Source organism: Narcine bancroftii, chromosome 2 (genome assembly GCF_036971445.1).
Source record: "Narcine bancroftii isolate sNarBan1 chromosome 2, sNarBan1.hap1, whole genome shotgun sequence".
Classification (NCBI taxonomy): Eukaryota; Metazoa; Chordata; class Chondrichthyes; order Torpediniformes; family Narcinidae; genus Narcine; species Narcine bancroftii.
In genome coordinates, this window is record NC_091470.1 from 184,037,228 (window position 1) to 184,049,762 (window position 12,535).

Sequence of the window (12,535 nt, forward strand, 5' to 3'; positions counted from 1 at the left end):
CGCCATCACCTCTTGGCTCCTCCCCAGTCAAAACCCATTTTGTCTCAATAAAGGGTCCAGAACCGAAACACTGAGTGTCCATTTCGACTCATGGGTGCTGTCTGACCTGCTGTTGGTTTCTCAAGATTCCAGAAGCTGCCTCTATTGTGTTTCTCAGTCCATTGGGTGGCCCTCAAAGCCTATGCCTCGGAACACATGACAATGAATAAATCAACTCCGTGAAAAATATTGGGTTTACTCGTCTACAGAGAAAGAACCTTCGGCTACATTGCATCGATGTAAGGATGTGCAAAGGAAAAAACATCAAATCAGAATCTACTGATTTGGCGGCGCAGTCAGCACACGCTATCACAGCGCCAGCGAATCGGTTTGAATCCAGCGGCATCTGTAAGGAGTTTGTACACTCTCCCCATGAATATGTGTGCTTCCTCTTGGGGCTCCGGATTCCTCCCACTCTCCAAATCATAAGGGATTGTAGGTTAATTGTGTGTAATTATCCCATCCCATAGGATTTAGATGGTTCCTTTCTTACCACCTGGATCAAACCCTTATTAAATCACAGAGCACTTTTGTGTAGGGATTGCTTCAGGTGGAATTTGAGTTTGAAAACCACTAGTCAAAGTTATAGGGAAATGTTAAGCAAGGTTTTTATTCCATGGAGCATAAAAGGTTGAGGTTGGATTCGGTTGAGGTATTTAGAATTATTGAGGTATGGATAGAATTGATGTGGGGAGATAAATACAAGAGGACTCTAGTTGAGAGAAAGGGGCAAAAGTTTAGAGGTCATGTGAGGGGGGACTTTCACTCAGTGGTGGATGTGTGGAACGAGCTTCCAGATGAAGTGGTGGAAGCAGGCTCAATATTAGCGCTTAAGGAGAAGTTGCATATGTATATGAACAGGAAAGGAATGGAAGGTCATGGGTCAAGTGTAGGTCAATGGGGTTAGGTGGGACAAAGTGTTCGGCATGGACTAGAAGGGCCAAATTGGCCTGTTTCTGTGCTGTAATGGTTATATAGGTTATATATATAGAACTGACATCACGGACCAGATTGTATTGTTAATATTTTAACAAATAGATCATTCATCCCATATTTTGCACACCATTAAAATTAGTAAACTTTTGCAATAGTTGCGAAAAAATGAAAGAAAATTAAATTGGCAATCCCACGGAAATGTGCCACTGCAAGTCAGCTCAGTATACTTTCAGTCCTGCAAGTGTGCAGCTTGATATGTGGACCGTTGCGAAAAAATGAAAGAAAATTAAATTGGCAATCCCACGGAAATGTGCCACTGCAAGTCAGCTCAGTATACTTTCAGTCCTGCAAGTGTGCAGCTTGATATGTGGACCGACTCGTCGTCGCTGAGGTTCTCCACCGGACGGCTAAGGGCGCAACACGTCAACGGAATGTTATTGGTGCGGCGAGGTCCCGCGAAGCGGCTGACAGTGAGGGGGAGCAAGAAGAGACGGGAGTAGAAAGATAGCGAGGGGGGGGAAGGAAGGGGAGAGGAGAGGAGAGGAGGAAGAGAAGGAGACATACAGGAGGAAGCGGAGAGTAGGAGGAGGGAGAGGCTCGGCGAGGGAGGGAGAGGGGCTGGAGGGAGGGAGAGGGGCTGGAGGGAGGTAGAGGGACTAGGAGGCGAGGGAGAGGCTGGGGGATGGAGGGGGATTGGGGAGAGAGAAGGGCTTGAGAAGAGAGGGGGGCTAGGAGAGAGAGGGGGGCTAGGAGAGAGAGGGGGGGCTAGGAGAGAGAGGGGGGCTAGGAGAGAGAGGGGGGGCTAGGAGAGAGAGGGGGGCTAGGAGAGAGAGGGGGGGCTAGGAGAGAGGGGGGGGCTAGGAGAGAGGGGGGGGCTAGGAGAGAGGGGGGGGCTAGGAGAGAGAGGGGGGCTAGGAGAGAGAGGGGGGGCTAGGAGAGAGAGGGGGGCTAGGAGAGAGAGGGGGGCTAGGAGAGAGAGGGGGGGCTAGGAGAGAGAGGGGGGGCTAGGAGAGAGAGGGGGGCTAGGAGAGCGAGACGGGGCGAGGAGAGAGAGAGGGGGCTAGGAGAGAGAGGGTGGCTAGGAGAGCGAGACGGGGCGAGGAGAGAGAGAGGGGGCGAGGAGAGAGAGAGGGGGGGCTAGGAGAGAGAGAGAGGGGGCTAGGAGAGAGAGAGGGGGCTAGGAGAGAGGGGACTAGGAGAGAGAGAGGGGGGCTAGGAGAGAGAGAGGGTGCTTGGAGAGAGAGAGGGGGCTAGGAGAGAGAGGGGGGGCTTGGAGAGAGAGGGGGGGCTAGGAGAGAGAGGGGGGGCTAGGAGAGAGAGGGGGGGCTAGGAGAGAGAGGGGGGGCTAGGAGAGAGAGGGGGGGCTAGGAGAGAGAGGGGGGGCTAGGAGAGAGAGGGGGGGCTAGGAGAGAGAGGGGGGGCTAGGAGAGAGAGGGGGGCTAGGAGAGAGAGGGGGGCTAGGAGAGAGAGGGGGGCTAGGAGAGAGAGGGGGGCTAGGAGAGAGGGGGGGGCTAGGAGAGAGAGAGGGGGGGCTAGGAGAGAGAGGGGGGCTAGGAGAGAGAGGGGGGGCTAGGAGAGAGAGGGGGGCTAGGAGAGAGAGGGGGGCTTGGAGAGAGAGGGTGGGCTAGGAGAGAGAGGGGGGGCTAGGAGAGAGAGGGGGGGCTAGGAGAGAGAGGGGGGGCTAGGAGAGAGAGGGGGGGCTAGGAGAGAGAGGGGGGGCTAGGAGAGAGAGGGGGGGCTAGGAGAGAGAGGGGGGGCTAGGAGAGAGAGGGGGGGCCAGGAGAGGGAGGGGGGGGCTAGGAGAGAGAGGGGGGCTAGGAGAGAGAGGGGGGGCTAGGAGAGAGAGGGGGGCTAGGAGAGAGAGGGGGGGCTAGGAGAGAGAGGGGGGGCTAGGAGAGAGAGAGGGGGGGCTAGGAGAGAGAGGGGGGGCTAGGAGAGAGAGGGGGTGCTTGGAGAGAGAGGGGGGGCTTGGAGAGAGAGGGGGGGCTTGGAGAGAGAGGGGGGGCTAGGGGAGAGGGGGGGCTAGGGGAGAGGGGGGATAGGAGAGAGGGGGGATAGGAGAGAGGGGAGCGAGACTCGGGGAGGGGGAGAGAAGGGGAGCAGAGAAGGAGAGGTGGGGAGAAGAAAGGAGGGGAGAGAGGCAGAGGGAGAGAGATGAGGGGAATATAATCCATATACTGAATAATGGTGAGAGGATGATGACAGAGAGGCCGGGCAGAGAACTGGAGCCACCAGCAACTTTTAGGAGCAAAATAGGTACAAATAATTAAACAGAAATATTGGGAGGGTGGGAGTGTCATTCATATTAGGGGAGAGACCTGTTATATTTCTGATTTGGGGAGTAACCTATCGATCTCTGATAATGACATGTATATGGTTTGTGTAGAGGAGGGTCAAAGATACCTAAACACAATCTGTTGTCAGAACTCGGCTGGTTGAGAATGATGGAGAGTAAAATGTCGATTATTCTTTTGCTCCCACTGATCTTCTGATTTCTGTAGATCCTTAATGGAGAGAAGTGAATGTTATGTGCCTGATATAGGAGGGAAAGGTGGGCTCCTGATGTAAAGGGAGACCTAAAGATTAAGGAGAACGTATCCTTGAAATTGGAAGGTGACCCTTTTATAGTGAAAAGAAAATAATATACAAAGAGACAATCTTCTGGCGAAATTGGATTTGGATTGAACTGAACTGATGATCAAATAGCAGTGAATTAGGAGATCTTAGGTTTTTTTTGTGAATTATCCATTGCATACCCTAGTACAGCAAAGCGAAAACCATGTAAAGTTGAAGTAAGAGCGTGCTTAAATTGTGTACGGCTTTGGGACATGTGCTGAGGTAATGGTGAAGGTATCACACAAATTGCCTTCAACATGCCTAATGTTAGGGAATTCAGATATGGAGAAAGGCTTGAGAGATTGGGAACCACTGCCAAAATGCATATTCAAGGTGAATTCAACAGATGTATTTACAGGAGTGGTTTTCAAACTGCCTGCCTAAACTCAAGTTCCAATCGCTATGCCCTAAGTGCTCTGTGATTAGTAAGGGAGTGCTTAAAGTGAGTGGAAAGAAAAAGGTTTGAAAACCACTGTTTTAACTGTACTTAATTGGCTTGTTATGTGCATGGTTTCAGAACTCTAAATGGGCCAATGACAATGGTTCTCAAGCAAAATATTTCAATAACAATTGGGTCGAGAGCAGTGGTTTTCCAACTTTTTCTTTCCACTCACATTATCACCTTAAGCAATCGCTTACTAATCACAGAACAATGATGGCATAGGGATTTCTTAACATGGATCGTGTGTGGGAGGCAGTTCGAAAACCACTGATTTACAGCAAAGAATTGTTGGAGGAGCTCAGCAGTTGGACAGTATCCATAAGTAGAAATGGTCACAGGATTGAATTTTAACCGTTTGGACCTGTATCTTCCGTTACTACCATAAGCGCATGTACTCTAGGTCTAGGTTTTCTGGGACTGGTTTGATACCCAACCATCTGCTGTACTTCAATACTGTAAAGATTTACCCAGATACCCAGATTGGAGTATATATGATGAAAGGTTAAAAATGGACGGAGTACAAAGGGTTAAGTAAGATAAATTTTTGAAACTCAGATTTTTAAGAGGTCAGTATGAAACCATAAACTTAAATGCTTTGGTTAATAAATAACTCACCTGCATTTAATTAAGCTAAAGGTTCTGGTTTTCTAATGATGTTTCATGGAGTGTTTAGGGAAACTTGTTCTTATTGACAGGACCAGAGGACTTGATTCCACCATCATACTTCAGGAGTCGAACCCATGCCCCACTGCAGTTGGACAAAAACCCTTTGGCTGCCCTGTCCAAGGCTACCAAAGACATCCTGGAACTGAGGCAAGAGAATGAACGTCTGAGGAGAATGCAGGGGCCATCATCCAGGGGACGCTCAGAATTCGAAAAGGAACACATCTCCAATGGAGCCAGGTGTGTCAGATGAGATTAGATTTCAGATTTATTGTCAGAGTACATACATGACATCACATACAACCCTGAGATTCTTTTTCCTGCGGGTGCAGCAGAATTACCTCTTATTGGCAGTGCAAAATAAAACTGCCTCAAAGTATACATGTAAACAAATAAAGGTAAATAAACTGACTGCACAATAGATTAGAAAAATAAAAGTCCTTAAATGAGTTTGATTGAGTTTGCATTGAGGAGTCTGCTGGTGGAAGGGTAGCAGCTGTTCCTGAACACACTTTCCATCACACATCTGTAGAAGTTTGCCATGGTCTCTGATGTCACGCCAAACCTCCGCAAACTCCTGAGGAAGTCAAGACGCTGATGTGCCTTCTTTGCAATGTTGCAACACTCGGGGTGGGGTGGGGGGGCTTGACACTATCCAGGAAGAAGCAAACCTGCCTGAGCGTCACTCCATCCACTGCCCTAAACATTCAGTTCACCTGTGCACAGCAGACGCGGTGTGTTCTCCAACAAACTGCACTGCAATTACTCACCGTGGCTATTCCATTCATCCTCCCAAATCCACGGCCACTACCACAGGAACAAATGCACCTGAGTGACCACCTCCAAGTTCTCCTCTTTGGAAATCTGTTGCCTCATCTTCACTGCCTCTGTGTAGAGCATAGAACGCTACAGCACAGTACAGGCCCTTTGGCCCTGGATGTTCTTGGATATTCCCACCAATAAAAACTAGCAACCTCTTCCTCCCTCGTGATCCTCTATTTTTCTTTCATCCGTCTGCCTGTGAGAGGTTCTCTTAAATGCCCCCAAATGTTTCAGCCACCACCACCACCCCTGCAAGTGGTAAGGCATTCCAGGTACTCACAACTGTCTGTGTAAACCATCAATAACTTTCCTCCCTTCACATGTCCTCTGGTGTTTGCCATTCCCACCATGTGGAAAAAGGCACTGGCTGTCTACCTTACTTTTGCCTCTCAGAATCTTCCAGTCCTCTATCAAGTGTCCTCTCATCCTTCGCTCCAAAGAGAAAAGTCCCAGCACTGCTAACCTTGCCTCATAAGACATATTTTCCAATCCAGGCAGCCACCTCTGTACCCTCTCCATGGCTTCCATATCTTTTCTATAATGAGGTGACCAGAAATGAACACAATACTGGTCTCACCAGAGATTTGTGGAGTTTCAATATGTCCTCTCAATCTCCTGACGAATGAATGTCCTGAAGATCGCCTGCCAGCAGCATTATGGGAGCACCTTCATCCAAAGGACTGCAGTGATTTAGGAAGGCAGAACTCAAGGGGAGGTTGGGAAATTATTCTGAAGCACTTGGTCGATAATCTCACCCCACTCCCCCCAAAATCAATTGAAACAATTTGAACATGAGACTCAAACTGCAGGAGATGTTACCCCAGGGGGCTGCATGTATGCTATGTAGTGCAACAATGCTAACACCTCAGTATAAAGTAACACGAGAGTATAGTAGTTAGCACAGAGCCAGCAACTCGAGTGTGAATCCTGCGCTGTGGGGACCGTGTTTGCCTGGGTTTCACCCAGGTTCTCCTGTTTCCTCTCACATGTCAAAATGTGCAGGTTGCAGGTTAATTGGGGTATTGGATAGCACAGACTCTTGGGCTGGAAGGGCCGGATACTGTGCTATATTTAAATGAAGAGTAAAACATGAAAGTCTCCAGACATCGTGATTGAAGTAAAAACCCAATGCTAGAGAAACTCAGCAGGTCAAACAGTGTAGTTTATGCAGCAAAGATAAAGGTACATGACCAATTGTTTCAGGCTTGATCCCTTCATTAAGGTATGAATAAAATGTGGAGAGGAGCCCGAACATTATGGTGGGGAGAGGCAGGAGGTAACTGGTAGATAAAGAAGGGAGGGTGTACCTGCAAATGGGGAGTGGGGGGGGGGGGAATATCTCTGTGAATGGAGAGGGAAGGATAGAGAACTGGAGCAAAGGAGACAGAGGGATGGGGAAGGGAAGGAGAATGGAGAGGATGGGGAAGAGAAGGAGAATGGGGAGGATAGGGGAGAGAAAGAGGACAGGGAGGATGGGGGAGAGAAGGAGGACGGGGGAGAGGAGGAGGACGGGGGAGGAGGAGGACGGGGGGAGGAGGAGGACGGGGAGGAGGAGGACGGGGAGAGGAGGAGGACGGGGGAGAGGAGGAGGACGGGGAGGAGGAGGACAGGGAGGAGGAGGAGGACAGGGGAGAGGAGGAGGAGGACGGGGGAGAGGAGGAGGAGGACGGGGAGAGGAGGAGGAGGACGGGGAGTGGAGGAGGAGGACGGGGGAGAGGAGGAGGAGGACGGGGGAGAGGAGGAGGAGGACGGGGGAGAGGAGGAGGAGGACGGGGGAGAGGAGGAGGAGGACGGGGGAGAGGAGGAGGAGGACGGGGGAGAGGAGGAGGAGGACGGGGGAGAGGAGGAGGAGGACGGGGGAGAGGAGGAGGAGGACGGGGGAGAGGAGGAGGAGGACGGGGAGAGGAGGAGGAGGACGGGGAGTGGAGGAGGAGGACGGGGGAGAAGAGGAGGAGGACGGGGGAGAGGAGGAGGAGGACGGGGGAGAGGAGGAGGAGGACGGGGGAGAGGAGGAGGAGGACGGGGGAGAGGAGGAGGAGGACGGGGGAGAGGAGGAGGAGGAGGACGGGGGAGAGGAGGAGGAGGACGGGGTGGAGTAGGAGGATGGGGAAGGAGGTCAGGGAGGATGGGGAAGAGAAGGAGAATGGAGAGAAGGAGAATGGAGAGAAGGAGAATGGAGAGTGGGTGAGCAGAAACCAGATTGATTGATGTTCATGCCATCACGTTGGAGGGGACCCAGATGGAAAATTCCAATTTACAGGTGGTTTTGGTTTGAATTGAATTGTACATGGCAACATGAATGTAAAATGGCTTTGCACAGTTGTGCATTTTTAAGGGGAACGTTTATTTTTGGAAATAGAATGTGATCTTGCCTTGTGATTTGTTAACTTGCACAGACCCTTGGAGCAGGAGAGAACAATGCTGGCCTGCAAGCTGGCTGAGCAGAAACAGGAGGAGCATCAGGCAGAGTTGCTGAGGAGCGTGACGGCTCAGGAGGCAGCAGCCGTTGACGAGAAGGACCGCCTGCTTGGCTGCCTGGCCCAGCAGCTGAGCGAGCTGCAACAGAGGCCGGGGGCGGACCTGTCGCAACTGTACGACCGGGACGTGCGGCCAAAGTCGCAGTTGGCGCAGGAGCGGCAGAGGAACAGGCTGGAGGAGGTGAGGGAGTGTTCGCCGCCCAGACCAGGAGAAAAGAGCAGCGAGGGAAACAGGTCAGCAGGGAGGCATCGCTGCACATCCCAGGTATCCTCCAGTCAAAAGAGTAATGACTGTGAACCAACCCATCCCCCCCCCTCAAAAAAAACATCAAGCTCTCTTCAATGTGTTGTTGCCTCCAAGTTTCGTATTAATACTTTGGGCATCCAAGATGCCGATCACTGCTCCCATGGTCAGAGGAGATCTACAGGGTCAAAGGGCACTGCAATTAAATTCCTTGGCTAATAATCCTGGCATGAGGGAGAACTTTAAATGCAGTGAATAGATGATAAATCAGGATTAGCACAGGTGAGGAGCATAAAGCAACCTCGATGAAGGGTCCTGACCCGAAACACTGACTGACCATTTCTACCTCTGGATGCTGCCTGAGACCTGCTCATTTCCTTCATTGTGGATGGACACTCAGTGATTGATGTGGTCACAGAAAAGCTGGTTCCTGTTCCTCTCAAAGCTTTTTATACTTAAAACCACCTGAATGTGGTTACAAGTCCAGAGGACCCCAAAACCCAGCAACAATAGATACTTACCAAGACAAATGATTACGTAAACAAAAGTTGCTTTTAATTATCTTTGAACATGAAAATAGAATCAAACTTTAACTTATCTCTATTGACTCACTTAACCCCCTTCAAATGCTAAGTGCACGTGTGTGTAATGTGTGTGTAAGTTCATCAAAGTTCTTTGGTTCACAGTCCAAACTCACTGGTTGCAGGCCATTCTTGAACTGTGCACAGAAGTTCACATTAATAAAGTTCACCAGGCTTTGGTGCTGAACAGTTAAATGGTTAACACTTAGAAAGGTTCTTGTTGGTTTTTAGAGAGTCTTCTTGCTCCAGGACATCCACAACTGATTCCTTCTTAATCAGCCACTCCAGTGTCTTGCTGATGAAACTTGCCCCTTCAGGGTTCTCCAGATGATAACCTCTTTCTTTCAGGTCACCAGAGAGTTCCTTTTTGTTTCTCCTATTCCAAGGGAAACACTGGACAACCAGTCCTCTCCTTTGACCAGGCCGGCTTCCAAAGCTTGTCCCTCTGGAACCAATATCTGTGTTTCTTCGCTCTGTCTCTCTAACTCTGAGAGCAAAGCCTGTTTTTTCTGCTCTCTGCCTGCAAAGATCACATGACCTTCCAGACAGTAAATTCTGTTTTTCAGACAGAGCTGCTACTGCCTGTTGTTACATTTGTTGCCTTTTGCAAATAACAGTCCATCATGAGTCTCTGAGCTAAAGCTACTGCAAAAAGTCTGTGTTTTAAAGTGTTTGTGTGTGACCTGCTCTAACAAACCTTTCCCAATTTATCTCCCAAACACCTCTATATCCGCTGTCACAATGTGATTAATTTAATTTGTGGGCAGCACCATTAGCGTAGTGTGACACTATGGCAGTGCCAAGTTCAAGGTTATTGTCCTTTGAATGAACAGATACAAATACAACAGCCAGCACCACCAGGTTGAGGAACATCTTCCCACGGGCAGTGAGAATGCTGAATGACCAAAGGAACTGCTCACACTGACCATCTGAAACTCGTATATACAAAACAATATCTATTTCTTTATTTGGATGCTTAGAACATAGAACAATACAGTGCAATGTGCCGACCTGTAAATTCCTACCAAAAAAAACGAAACCCTACCTCACAAATCCTCGATTTTTCTTTCATCCATGTGCCTGTCTAAGAGTCTCTTAAATGTCCTTCATGTTTCAGCCTCCACACCACCCTTGGTAAGGCATTCCAGGCACCCACACTCTCTGTTTTTTTTTTAAACTTACCCCTGATGTCTCCCTTAAATTTTCCTCCCTTCACCTTGTACAGACATTCTCTGGTGTTTGCTACAGGGAAACAGGCGCTGGCTGTCTACCTCTAAGAATCTTGTAGACCTATTAAGTCACCTGTCGTCCTTCTTCACTCCAAAGAGAAAAGTCCCAGCTCGGCAAACCTTTGCCTCATAAGACATATTTTCTAATCCATGCAACCTCCTGGTAAATCTCCTCTGCGCATTTTTGTCCTGCACGGGCACTGCTTGTATTGTGACTGGTGTGTGCCTGCGTGTTTTTGCACTGAGGACCAGAGAACACAGTTTCATCGGGTTGTACTTGTGCAATCAGATGACAATAAACTTGACGACCCAACGAAGCAACGTATCTATGGTCCATAGAGAAGATCCACAGTGCACCCTGCACACAAACAACATGTACATAGCAATCCAAAATAAATATATACAAGAATAATTTACAGGTTTCTAGGATTGTTCAACAGTCTTACTGCCAGCAGGAAGAAGCTGTTTACCATCCTGACAGTCCTGGTTTTTATGCTCCTCTACTTCTTCATTGAAGGTAGTAACTCAAAGATTTTTTTAAAATTTGGACATGTAGCAAGCTTACAGGCCCTTCCAGCCCATGAAACCATTCTGCCCAATTATCCTACAGCTCCCGTACAGTTTGAAGGGTGGCAGGAAACTGGAGCACCCACGCAGATGTGGGAGGACGCATGAACTCCTCACAGACAGGACCGGATTCGAACCCCTGTCGCCAGCTGAAATAGCGTTGCACTAAGCGTGCTGCCAATACTGCAGGCTCAGTAATGGTCCTTAACAATTCTCTGAGTCCTTTTCTCAGCCGTCGTTATCATCCTCTGTCCTGACCTCAGATATTATGCTTTGCGGTTGCCAAGAGACTCTATTGTGCTCCTCTAAAACGTTGTTATTACCCGGGTTCGAATCCCAACACTGTCTGTAAGCAGTTTGTACGTGGGTTTTCCCTAGGTGCTCTGGCTTCCTCCCACCCTCCAAAACATATGGGGCTGCAGGTTGGTTGGGTGTAATTGGGCGGCACAGGTCTCAGTGGCTGGAATCAGCTTCTACTATGTTGTGTAACGAGCCCAAAGGATTCCAAAACCCAACAGCAATAGATATTCACCACAACAAATTGTTACTTAAACAAAAGTTGTTTTAATTAATCTTTAAACATGAAAACAGAATCAAACTTTAACTTATCTCTATTAACTTAAGTAACCTAACATAACCCTCTTCTAATTTTAAGCACACGTGTATGTAATGTGTGTGTAAATTTTAGAAAGTTCTTTGGTTCACAGTCCAATCTCACTTCTCATTCTTCCAAGTTCTCTAGTTGCAGGCAATTCTTGTACTGTGCACAAAATGTAACATGTATAAAGTTCACTAGGCTTTGGTGCTCGAAAGGTAAATGGTTACCACTCAGGAAGGTTCTTGTAGGTTTGCAGAGAGAGGATGTGTGGTTCCAGGATTTCTACAACTGAGGTACCACCGTTAGTCACCTCAATGTCTTGCTGATGAAATTTGCCCCATCAGGGTTCTCCAGATGATAACCTCTTTCTTTCAGACAATCACAGAGTTCCTTTCTGTTCCACTTATTCCAAGAGAAACATCAGATAGCACTTCCAGCCATCCGCCACTCTGGAACTTCTGTTTCAGTTCCAACAAGCTTCTCCTGGCTTGTTACAGCTGTCTGTGTCACCCACAATCAAAGAGTCTTTTCTGTCTCTCTCTCTATCTGAGATTCAAACTGCCAGCAACATGTCCTTCTCTCTCTTATTTGCAACCCCCCCCCCCTCCCTTCCAGCAAACAACAGGAGTTCCTCTCAATGACCTCTGAGTGAGCACTTTGCAGAGAGGTCAAAAGCCTTGCAAAAAGGACCAACACAGATAACCTGGCTCTGGTTGTTCTTCCAAGACAATAGCTCATTCATTTCATGACATCATTTCAATTAGCACCTACTTGTGAAATATGCATAGCATTCTCTACAGTTTCTGTAAAGTCACAGACTATGAATTCTTCAGTATTTCAAATAAGATCTGTTTTAAAGTGTGTGTATGTAACCTACTCAAATTTTACCAATTCATCTCTCAAAAACACTCCTCAATATTCCATCACAACGCCAACACTGCATTCGCCTTCTTCACCACCAACTCAACCTGGAGGTTAACCTCTAGGGTATCCCGCATGAAGACTCCCAAGTCCCTATGCACCTCTCAATTTTGAATTATATCCCCATCCAAATAGTCTGCTCGTCTACTTCTTCCACCAACTTGTACAACTTTATACATCGTATTTCATCTACCAGTGTAGCTGATACCATTGAAGAGGATTCCAAAATAAATTGCAGGGTTGGTGGGGATGAGGATGCGGAAAGGCTGCAGAGAGACTTGGCTAGATTAGGAGAATGGGTAAAATCCGCTAATCCTTGTGTCGAGCTGAGGAGGAACCAGATGGATGACTCAAAATTACTAGCCTTTCTCATCCAAAGTTAAGAGGCACTCATTTCAGT

The 12,535-nt window shown here is 48.4% G+C and overlaps 1 protein-coding gene across 6 annotated transcripts in view; it reads left to right on the forward strand.

Moving 5' to 3' along the window:
- The first annotated feature begins 3,061 nt into the window (after window positions 1-3,061).
- The window catches only part of cchcr1 (coiled-coil alpha-helical rod protein 1), a 52,179-nt gene continuing 42,705 nt past the window's right edge, over window positions 3,062-12,535 (forward strand). For 4 of the 6 annotated variants that reach the window (XR_011351916.1, XM_069919527.1, XM_069919531.1 and 1 more), the window contains exons 1-3: window positions 3,063-3,231; window positions 4,729-4,936; window positions 7,915-8,260. Coding sequence is in view for 5 of the 6 variants with exons in the window: in XM_069919527.1 (XP_069775628.1) it covers window positions 3,171-3,231; window positions 4,729-4,936; window positions 7,915-8,260 (615 nt within the window). In the remaining variant the exon portion in view is untranslated. Of the gene's footprint in view, window positions 3,232-4,728; window positions 4,937-7,914; window positions 8,261-12,535 lie in introns of all 6 variants that reach the window. The other 2 variants (XM_069919529.1, XM_069919528.1) reach the window with 2 other exon arrangements.